The sequence below is a fragment of the Zalophus californianus genome, chromosome 13 (assembly GCF_009762305.2).
Source record: "Zalophus californianus isolate mZalCal1 chromosome 13, mZalCal1.pri.v2, whole genome shotgun sequence".
Taxonomy (NCBI): domain Eukaryota; kingdom Metazoa; phylum Chordata; class Mammalia; order Carnivora; family Otariidae; genus Zalophus; species Zalophus californianus.
Window position 1 is genome coordinate 71,872,066 of NC_045607.1, and position 12,080 is coordinate 71,884,145.

Sequence of the window (12,080 nt, forward strand, 5' to 3'; positions counted from 1 at the left end):
AGGTTTAAAAATTACTGGTTAATTGAACTAATAATGATAGTCCAGCATGTAGGGCAAGATCCCCAAAGCCAGAGAACATTAAAGAGAGAGATGGGAATTACCACATTGCCTGGGACTGAGTCTGTGCAGGTAAACACTGCTTTTAGTTTGCTAGCTGGCAAGTGTCAATTTGAATTGGTCAGTGTTCCATTTTGAAGGGCTGAGGCTTTCTGCAACATTATCATCCTTAGGGCTGCTAGGTTCACATCAGATAGCAGAGTAGAAGGAGGTGAATTATATGTTGAACCCTGTTCAGATTATCCCCTGAGTGGCAGACCAGCTTTCTCCAACTCTGCTTTATGCCTCAATGCCCAATCCATGAGCCCACCCAGCTAAAGGTGTGGAAAGTCAACTTGAAGGACCCATCTGGTGCAAAGACTTGGTTAAACTTACAAACGTCCAGTAGTTCTTGATATTTTTGCCCCCAAAGGATTCAGACAGATGAGGCAGCATAGCTAATGGAAAGAGGAATGACCACCCATGCCCAAAGTCCCACTCTGACACCAACTTATCCTCTAAGGTCTGAGCAATACAAAGGATCATGAGAAACAATTTGGATTGTTAACTGCAGTGCTCTTGCTTTATTCAAATGCCATGGATGCCACATACAAAAGCTTACAAAGTGTTGCTTGCCCTCCTGGTCAGAAGTGGTGCTGAAAATCCCCCAGAGTTTGCATTTGAGGGATTCTGTCAAGACTGGCTTCTAAGGGGGAGGCTCTTACTGTCTGGGCACCCAATGGTTGTCCTAAAATTCATTTTATTGCCCCTTTTCTGATATCTGGTTTTCCCAAATGGTTGTCATTCATTCATCCAGCAAATATTTACAGAGCACCTTCTGCCTGTTAGAAACTATTCCAGAAACTGTTTTGGTAATGAATCAAATAAACCTCAACAGAACTAATATCTTGATGAGAAAGATGGAGTATAAGAAAGACAAAGACAGGAAACAAATAAATATTTAAATGTTGGGCAGTGGCAAGTGCTATAGAGAAATGCAGCTCAGAGATGATGATAAAGAATGAGAGAGTGCCATTTCTTACACAGTAGTCAGGGCAGGATTCTCTCTGATAAGAAAACATTTTGGGTTGAAACTAGATAGAAGTGAGGGAGTGAGCCATTTTATTAACCAAGGAAAATATGTTCCAGGCAGAGGGAATATTCAGTGCAAAGGCCCGGATGCTGGAGGGTGTTTGGTGACTTTGAAGAACTGCATCGAGACAGTGTAGCTGGAGGGGTGTGAGCAAGGAAGGAAGTGTGTGTGTGTGTGTGTGTGTGTGTGTGTGTGTGTGTGAAGAACATGTAGGGCCACATAGGCCATTGCAAGGAATTTGGTTGTTACTCTGAATGAGATGGAAAGCCACTGGAAGATCTTAAACACAGACCTGGTAGGACCTAACTTACTGAAGTAAGTTAGGCTGCCGAGTGGAGCGGAGTCTCTATGGGGATGAGAGTGGAAGTTAATGACCAGTGGAGGTGAAACTAGTGGAAGTGAACCATTCTTAGAGTCTGATATATTTTATTTTCTTTTTTAAAAGATTATTTATTTTAGAGAGAGAGCACGGGCACATGCACGTGGGCGGTGGGGCAGAGGAAGAGAGAGAGAATCTCAAGCACACTCCCTGCCTGACGTGGGGCTTGATCCCACGACCCTGAGATCATGACCTCAGCCAAAACCAAGAGCCAGATGCTCAACCGACTGAGCCACCCAGGTGCCCCCAGATTCTGATATATTTTTAAATGTAGAATTAACAGGATTCACCAATGAACTGGTTGTGAGGTGTGAGAAAGATGGAGGAACAAGGACTGACTCTAGGGTTATCACAAAAGCAATTTCTTACTATGCCATCTTTGTACGCTGTAACAGAAAGAATGGCAGACGTTTGCCCGAATAAGATACACAGATACATGAGGCTTCTGCCACCTCTTCTAGCCAATAAGGAGCATCCAGCCATTCAATCTTTCCGATCCAGCAAATGGCACAGTTTGGGGAGTCAAAAAGACAGGTAAGAGAAAGGCTATCAACCACTTATTCCTTCCTTAAGACATTAGTTCATCCTGGGTCTCATTTCTTCTGATAGGATTGTTGAAAAAAATTAATGAAGTAAGTAAAGCACCAAGCATGGAGTCTGGCCTACAGTAAGCATTCAGTACAGCCGTCCCTACAAAAGCTAATTTTTATTATTGTATATCACAGATTAAACAACCTATAAAATCAGGGCAATGAGTTCATTCTCTTTTATGTTAGTATCAGTTTATCTCATAAAAAGCTTAATTTCATTCTCCTTCTGACTTTCTGGAGACTTGGAGGGGGAGGGAGGTGGAAGTGGGGTATGGTACCCAGTGGGAAAAAAGATAATTCTTAAATGAAACTGTTGGTTCTTTCCCTTCACATTGGTGCAGCTGCAGAGTGGGAGCTCACATCAGAGTCTATCATAAAGCAGCTTTATTAAAAATAGTAATAATAAAAAAAGGATCCAGGTTAATTCCAGCTATTGACCCTGTGGGCAGCACTTATATGGGCAAAAGGGGATGCTTTCTGATGCTGGTATTGATTTTCATGTATAAATCCCTCCTCACAGAATCCTCTCCTCATTGCAGCCAGTGTAAAAGTAATCACTCTCTTTATGATCACTCCTTCAAGTTAGACCCCAAGCCTTTTGTAAAAGAGAGGAAAAAAGCCAGGAAGGGGAGCCCTGCAGCAGGAAGGCATATGAGGTATCTCCTCTTATGAGTCCTGAAGTGGCCTAAAGACAGGTGAGAGAGTGCAAGTGTAGTGGTAACCAGAATTTTCTGCAAAATTCACTGAGGGCGTGTCATGGGAATGATTGCTCTGTAACTGAAGGGAGCCTGGAATAGAATCAATCATAGTTCTCTCTCCTTCTCTCTCTGCCTGTCTCCCTTTCTTTCTCTCTCTGCCTTTTCTTCTCTCCCCTCTCCCTCCCTTCCTCTGTCTTAGCTTGTCCCATTTCTCCACCCCCTCAACTCTGTCCCACACCTCAAGTGGCCTCATGTTCATATGCATAAACACACCAGCCCTTATTTCCAAGTTTATTCCAATACTCTTCACCTGTTCAACTCATACCCAGCACCAAGACAAACTTTGAACCTGCACTGTAGTCCAACAGCAAGACACACACTTGTGGGGACACTCAGGCTCTGGAGGTAGGCTTACAGCTGTAGGTCTGGGAAATCCTAGGTTCTGTATACCCAGTGCACAGTCTAGAACTGTGCTGTGTCATAAAACAACCACTAGCCACATGTGGCTATGGAGCTGCTGAAACATGGCTAGTCCAAACTGAGATGTGAGCAAGTATAAAATACATACTAGAATTTGAAGACTTAGTGCAAAAAAAAATAGCATAAAATATTTCAGTCACTTTACATTGATTATATTTTGAATTAATTATATTTTGGATATATTATTAAACTTAATTTCATCTGTTTATGTTTGCTTATTTTTTTTTTAACATGCCTACTGGAAAATTTCAAACTACACATGTGGCTTGCATCACATTTCTATCACACAGAGCTGGGCTTAGATCAGGGGTTCTTGGTGTGGTCCCAGAACCAGCAGCATCAGCATCAGTTGGGAACTTGTTAGAAATGCAGATCCTCAGGCCACACCCCACACTTACTGAATCAGCAACTCTGGGCCCAGGAACAAGTGTTTATGAGGCCCTCTGGTGACATGAGGAGAACCATGAATCCAGATGCCAGGGCAGGCTGGAGGGGTGAGTTCTCCCAACTCGTCCCTGGACTGGACCCCTTGCCCTAGGTGGCAGAGAAATGCAGGCGAGTGGCCACAGAAGGCCCGTCTACAGTCTCAGAGCCCCAGCCCGAGGACAGAACTAGTTCTGCCTTAGCCCTTCCTCCAGTGCCTGCCTGGGATTGTACTCTGCAAGGTGTATTTATTCAAAGGGGTTCAGTCATCTTGCTAAATAAAATCACTCACTTAGGCTGGTAAATATTGACTCAAGCTGTTACGCTTTTATGTATTTCAGCAACTCCCAATGTTTGAGGGCTCAGCAAGCAAACAAGAACAGGTACGGGAAGTTATTGTGGTGTTTGGGGCCCCTGTTTGTTTTTGTGCAGCTGATGCCTGTTGCCCATTGTGTAAGGCTGGTTCCTAATGACCTTGTTATGGAGCACTCTGCAGTTGTTAAGGCCAAAGGCTTTAATAGAATACAAATGCCTTTTACATTTCCACATCAAGAGTTTATTTTAATTGTGTTTTGAAATATACTGTACCCTAAAGGCCTCTCTTTCCTCAGCCATGTACATCCCCCTAATAAAACCTGCAAGGAATGGAATGCATAATGGGGTGGCGTGTAATGGGCAGTTTGGAATTCAATCTGAAAAGGGCTCCTGGTATCCATTCTGCATACATTTAAGAAGGTCTCCAGAGCTTGGGGGGAAGACGTGGTGGAGGGCCACCTCATGAAGGGCTGTAAGGAGCTGTAGATTTAAAAGAATTGGAAAGTGTCAGAAATCTCTTATAGGTTTTTGTGGTTTCTTTAATTAGCCTCTTGGTGCAACAGAAGTTTTCTTTTATTTCTGATTCTAGCTGGAGTGCTGGGGGCAGAACTCAGAGAGGGAGGTCACAGCTTCAGCAAGCCCAGGGTTAAGGAATGGATCCAAGAGGTGTGGGTGGAAACACCATTTTCCAGTGGATCTGAGTCTTTTGATAATTCTTTGGCCCTAGATGATTCTTAGGTTGCCTTTATTTATTTATTTATTTATTTATTTGAGAGAAAGAACACAGGGGTGGGGATGGGCAGAGGGAGAGGGAGAGAGAATCCCAAGCAGACTCTGAGCTGAGCACGGAGCCTGACTTGGGGCTCAATCTCATAACCCTGAGATCACAACCTAAGCTGAAACAAGAGTCAGACAGTTAACTGACTATGCCACCCAGGTGCTCCCAGTTAAATACTTTTTGATGCAGAAACTTTTCCTTATAAGTGTGATAGTCACAGATATGGACTATAAGGAATAATTTTTAGTACGATTGACTCAAAGCACTATATCCATATGATGCTTCACTATTAGACCCAAGTTCCTCAAAGTGTGATTCTGGAGCTTGCAAAAATGCAAATGCTCAGGCCTCATTCTGAGTTACTGAATCAGAACCTCCAGGATGGGGTCCACAAATGTCTGAAAACCGTGACTTTAGACCTGGATAAGGAAACTAATATTTTATTATTATTGCCTTTTATTTTTCTTCCTTGAGTTAGGTTTTTTTTTTTCCTTAAAGTGAAACAAAATAAAGTTTGTCTCATTCTATTATAAAATCATGAATGTTCATTGTAAAAAAGTTCTGACCAAAAAATTTAAATAATAAGTTAAAAATTACCGATAATCCCACTACTTAAAGATAACCATGGATAAATGCTATCATTTTTTTCCCATTACATATTACAGTGAACAAAGATCATTCTGTAAGCACAGTTGCTGCTTTCATAGAACCACAGGATATTAATGCCATGAGGGAACTGGGAGATCATGTGGGCCCCATGCCCTCATTTATATCAAGGAAAACCAAGTAATTAGCTCTATGGCACCAGTCAAGCCAGTAACTGGCATAAATGAACCTAATAGTTGTCTCCATCAGATGTGAATGAGGCATCAGATTATCTGTCTAACACACTGGCACTTTAAGAAAGCTCTGTATAGTTTTAAATCTCAAAAATGCCTAAATAATGTGTATACCTGATAAGCTTAATGGTTTACCCTCGAAGAAGAAAACAAACCTTAAGAAAAAAATCATATGAGACCTACTAATATTATTTCTACAACTTTGGTGAAATAGGCTACATAATAACCACCACCCACTAGTCAGTGACCAGTGCAATATACAGTTGACCCTTGAACAATGAGGAAGTTAGGGGCACCGACCCCCTTCACAGTCAAAAATCCATGTATAATTTTGGACTGCACCAAAACTTTATTAATAGCCCACTGTCGACTGGAAGCTTTACTGATAACATAAATAGTTGATTAACACATATTTGTATGTTACATGTACTATATGCTGTATTCTGACAATAAAATGAGCTAGAGAAAAGAAAATATTAAGAAAATCATAGGGAAGAGAAAATACCCTTACAGTACTGTACTATATTAAAAATCCACATATAAGTGGACCTGTGCAGTTCAAACCTGTGTTGTTCAAGGGTAAACTGTATATTAATATAGATGCAACTTATTCACTTACCCATTCATTGTTTTAACAGACTATCTGTTAAATAGAAAAAATATCTCAGCATCTAATTTGAACTTACTGCTCAAAGGACTAGTGTCTTGGTAAGAAGCAAAATGTACAGTTTGGGTATATCTTTTTTTTTTTCTTTAAAGATTTTATTTATTAGAGAGAGAGAGAAAGAGAGAGCGAGAGCACAAGTCGGGGGGAGGGGGAGAAGAAGAGGGAGAAGCAGACTCCTGCTGAGCAGGGGAGCTCTGATGCAGGGCTGATCATGACCTGAGCCAAAGGCAGATGCTTAACCAACTGAGCTCCCCAGGCCCCCCAGTTTGGGTATATCTTTTAAATGAACTTGTACTTTCCTGAAACATAATCTTATCTTAAGGTGCTCTATCTGAGGCTGGGTTTTTGAGGCTGGGGAAATGGTATACCTCCTCCTCCAATTTTAACTGCATATCATCAAATGAACTTAATGAGAGTATTCCATCTCTGGAGTTGCTCAATATTTGAAGATTACTTTTTAATGAAATATCTTGTTATCATTGTCCAAATAACCAATGACCTTTCAAATGAAAACCATATGTAAATACAGGGACAGGAAATCAGTGTATTTCTTTGTATGGAGAAAGAAAAAGAAAGCATGTATCATGGTGTAAAGAAAAGAACAGGAGACTAGGAAACTGCTGTTAAATGTCAGTTACAATTTCTGGTTGGTGAACTTTAGTTTACCAGTTATTTGTCCATCATATGCACCATTCTATTTGCTCTTCAGAATGTCACTGTACTGAAGGTGGCAGTTTATACTGTTACCCACTGCACCTGTATGTTGGCTAATGAATGAGAAGTTATCTGGTGGGTGAACGCTTGGTAAGCCAATAGACTCAATGATGTAAAATATTAATATGAAGATCAGTACATGTGTATTCTAGTAAAACACTTTGCGCTCCTCATAGCAAGGACATCTAATACCCAGGAAGTAGTTTTCGAGGACATAGCTTCCTGGAAACACATAGCTTAAAAAGCTTAAAAAAACCTTTCAGGAATCAGAGACTTTCCAAGTTATCAGCTCCATACCCCCATTTAATTGGTGATTAAAGTAGAGGCTCAAAGAGGTTACATGTCTTATTCAAGGACTGGAACCTGGGATACCTATAATACTCTGTCTGCCAAATACATCTTGCCTAGAGAGCCTCAGAAAGCTCACCTACATCTATCCTTCTTTAATTAGTCATAAAGTTACCTTACATTATGTCTTATCCTTCATATGAGCATCAATTTGCTAGATAGTGGTGATAGTCATGATGTTTATTGACAGGAGAGGCAGGGTATTTATTGAAAAAAAATACCCCCATATACTTATTAAGTCCAATTAAATTGAAGCTTGAGAGTGAAGTGAAAACTGTGGGTAGAGGGTAGGGTAGAGCATGTAAGGGAATGTGGGGTGGTGAAGCCAATGGCAAGTGAGAACATTTCTAGGATGGTGGCTAGAAGAAGGCCTTTTAATAGCAATTGTTGGTCATGTGATCTTAAAAAAGTTAAAGTTTAATTTTGGAAAGAAAACGATAACCCTTGCCTGTCATCCTTATAATAGAGTCCACACTTATGATCTAGTATTTTATCTCAGTTCATAATGTATGGTTAGGACAAGGCAAGGAAAAGGGCTTATAAACATGATACTCCACTAGGAAATGTCTAGACGGCTGTTTTTGTTCTTTCCCTCTTCTCCTTTCCAATTGTCCAGGCCTTGAATGTGAGAAAGAAACTTAAGACCCTCAAACAATACGCCAAATAAATGTCTTTTGCATTCTGGAAGGAAAAAAACAAAAAGGGTCTCCGGGGCTCAGTAAACGGACTCTAAGTCGGCCTGGAAGAGCACAATTCTTTTTGTTCTCTGGACTGTTTGTGGTGCCCCCAGAATTATTCCGCCGGCCTAGAAAACCAGCTCTGTGACATTCTGGGGGCTTTTATCTCTTATGGTGAATTATTGTATCCAATGCAGATCTCCTCCGGGGCTCACAGAGATCTCAGCAAGCAAGGAATATGGAACTGCTCAAATCAGGAATAGATGGGGACTTTGAAGATAAGGTAAACTGAGTTTTCTTGTTGACAAAATAATCTGAAGCTTTTGTTGTGTGTTTCCATAAAAGACTTCCCAGGCATAAATCAATATGGCAGCACCAACTCTGCGAGAATAAGAAACGATAAGTATAGTTTTCAGCACCCTGTAACCACTCATTACATTTATTTCCCAGTTTTCTTTGTTATTCCTTTCCTGTTCAAATCTGAGCCAGCATATTTTTGGCTTCCCAGCTGAAGTAGGAGGCGCTGCCAATCAGCAGGAAATATAATACAGATAAGATTCATATAAACTCTTTTGAACTGGTAAAATAGCTGGATGGGAAATGGATGTTAAATTGTTTACATTTGGCACGAGAAGAAAACGTTCCATTTTTAAATTCAAAGCCTCTGCACCTTTGTAAATGAAAACAAATCACATGGGTCATGTAGTGTTCCACTCTGTAAAAGCCATCAGGAGGCTGATAAAAGCTTTTGTAAATCACTAACTTTATCTGGTACTTGCTCAAAAGAGTCATTTCCCAGATTAAAATGATGTGGCCCTTGCCCTGGGTCTTTGGAAAAACTGTATAGTAACAACAGGCTCCCAAGACTCTGAGGTGTGCTCTACAAACAGTGGCAAAAAAAAAAGTTTTGGGGGAGATGCCTATGAATTTTAATTTTTCAACTCAGGTCTTTCCAAATTCCTATGAAGGTGAGACAGCATGAAGGATACAAATGTGTGGTCTGAAGACATTAGCATTATGAAAAAACTTTCCTCTTGGCAAACATTGGTATGCCCAGCTAAGTTCAAGTGATAAAGAAAAGTCATTTTAAAAAATGAAGTGTTGAATTCCATGAAACAGCTAAGTGGCTTAATTCCACAGAAAGATAAATTCCCACTTTGTGTGAATTTTTGCATGTATCAGCCATTTCGTCTTATGTCATATGAGCATAGTCTAGACACTGAATGATGTAAAAATCACTCAGAATGTGTTTAATAGTTAAATAAAATTAATTACAAAGTTGAATTAGAGTCTGAGTGGGTGGGGAGCCCTCAGTCATGGGTGAGGTGCAAAGCCTGGGATGATGCCTGGTCATTGATGCCTGCCACACAATTGATCTATGTTACTGTGTCATGTTCAAATATCACGTAGGATCAACCACATGGAACAAGGAAAGCGGGCAGCAGGACTATGGTTCTTCAGACTGGTCTTATGAAGTATGTATTGCCCTAAGTTGCCATTAATAGAAAAACCATCTGAGCCTTATTATTAGAACAATGCTGACCTCAGAAAGAAGCAGATAGGAGGAAGCTCAGTGCAATTCTGTGCGTTGTTATGGAACCCTTAGAGCTCTCCTGGGCAGGGTTTCTGCCATTCATTCATTCATTCTATAGGAAAAAACCTGAACTACAATTAGGAGTGTGTGATGAAAGTAAACGAAGATAGTTATCTCCATCCATCTTGATTTCCGTTTATATTCAAACAATTTAATGATTTGTGAATCAGGAGATCATTTGCCTTCAAACTCTGGTGTAGGACCAACTTCTTGAGATTTCAAAATGGTGAAGTTTGCACAGGCAGGGGAGGAAGATGTGAGCGCCTTTATAAAGTGCCTTCCTTTGTAGCCATTCTCCTGCCATGCTGGATCTGAGTACTCATTTTCAGAAGATGACTCATTGTCAAGATGATACCCAGTTCCCCAGTCTCCACTTGGTTTTGTAATCATTTTACAAGGGAGGTTTGAGACTAGACACTTGCCTCTCTCTGCTGCCTATTGAGCTTCTTTTAGACAGAACCCCACAGATTTCAAACAAGTGCCGAGCACAGAGCAAAGTCAATGAATCAGGACACGATGAGTCTCTGGCCTTCTAAGTGATCCTGAAAGGACACTTTGAAGTCCATCGGCTCACCATGGAAATCAAAAGGAAATCCGTAGAATGCATATAAAAGTGAGAATTATTTTCTTTAAAGTGAACTTCACTAGCATTCCCCAGTGACTCAAGTGCTGTTAGCAGCCCTGAGGTTTGCTGATACTGCCACAGATTGGTACTATCTATTGGTGAGATAAAAGAGCCCAGTATTACATGAACATAATGGCAATCCGAGTAAACATTTTTCCAAACAAGACATACAAATGGCCAAAAGGTACATGAAAAGATGCTCAGTATCATTAATCTTCATGGAAATGCAAATCAAAACCACAATGAGATAACACCTTACACCTGGCAGAATGGCTAGTATCAAAAAGGCAAGAAATAACAAGTGTTGGAGAGGCTGTGGAGAAAAGAGAACCTTTGTGGGAATGTAAATTGGTGCAGCCACTATGGGAAACAGTATGGAGTTTTCTCAAAAAGTTAAAAATAGAACTACCATATGATCAAGCAAATCTTGCCATTGTGACAATATGGACCTCAAGAGCATTATGCTAAGTGAAATAAGTCAGACAGAGAAAGACAAATACTGCATTATCTCTTATACGTAGAATTTATAACAAAGAAAACAAGGTCATAGATACAGACAACAGAACAGATTGATGATGCTTGCCAGAGGCAGGGGTGAGAAGATGAGAGAAATGGGTGAGCTGGGTTTTTTTGTTTCATTTTAGTTTAAATAGTTTAAATTAAAAAAAAAATAAAGACATAAATGATGGTGTGGATGCCCAAATTAGATTGCACTGATGGGATAACATTTCAAATATTTAGAGAAGTTACCACACATTCATTAAACCAACAATTTTGTTCAATACTTGAACAAGTTTTATACCTGAATTGAACACAACTTCACATTAGCACCAATGATTTGTATTCACTGCACATGAACAAAAGTGATAAACAACTGAACTTCTGCTATTGAAATTCAAGACACAGGAATCACCAGACATGTTGGCGAAATGCAGATACTCTGAAAGGCCTTGCTTTACACTGATGAGAAATGAAACCACACACCATCAAGGCTTGGATGCTTTCATGGAAATAAGAAATTAGGGTATAGTGAATATCAGCTTGGAAAATGTTGGCGATGTTGTTGGGGTAGATGAGTGAAACAGCTCCTATGCAGAATTTGCAGGGGGATCTCTTGAGAGGAACAGCAACAAGTAAACACTTGGGGTTTTAATTAAATTATTAACAAACAAGCCTCAGTTTGAAAGTTCATTAATAATAATGCATCTGGGATCCCCAGTGTTGATGTAATCAAGCCCAACTTATTGCTAGGAAGTGGTAGGTCAAGGAGATCACCAGGGATGCATGGCCTCCCCTTTTCCTATTCAGTTATATTATTTTATTGAAATAGAGACTGTTCTCCAGTGATAGACATTTAGGACATTTGGTGATGGAATGAATACACGTCATCATGGCATTGTTGTACTAATGATACTTGGCATTGAGTTTAATAAAGGTGACTGGATAACAGGTGCTTTTCTGATGAGGTGATGGCTTTTACAAATCAAGCTAAATGTGCTGAGACTGGTTTAGTAACTTTAGAGCTGGCAATAGAAGGACAGTCATTTATAATTTCAGTCTTATTTGAATGCTGCTTCTCAAGTTTGTTTTCTTCTTCAAAGTTTATCCTTCTGGAATAATTGCTGTCTTACTTTGGGCTCCATCAGAAGCAGATCTTGAGGCAAGGATAGGAATACACATAGATTATTTGAAAGGCAATCCCAAATAGGGTTGCCAGATTTAGCAAATAAATATGCAGGAACTCAGCTAAACTTGAAGTTCAAATAAACAACAATAAAATTTTTAGTATAAGTTATGTCCTATGCAATATTTGGGATATACTTA

At 40.1% G+C, this 12,080-nt stretch overlaps 1 protein-coding gene across 2 annotated transcripts in view; it reads left to right on the forward strand.

Annotated features, from left to right (window-relative positions):
• Positions 1-8,234: 8,234 nt before the first annotated feature.
• LOC113935138 (spermatogenesis-associated protein 31D4) overlaps positions 8,235-12,080 on the forward strand; it is an 84,904-nt gene continuing 81,058 nt past the window's right edge. Inside the window, exons 1-2 of one of the 2 annotated variants that reach the window (XM_035723425.1) lie at positions 8,235-8,320; positions 9,448-9,512. In XM_035723425.1, coding sequence (XP_035579318.1) covers positions 8,276-8,320; positions 9,448-9,512 — 110 coding nt within the window. In that variant the 5' untranslated portion in view covers positions 8,235-8,275. The remainder of the gene's footprint in view (positions 8,321-9,447; positions 9,513-12,080) is intronic. The other variant, XM_035723426.1, reaches the window with a different exon arrangement.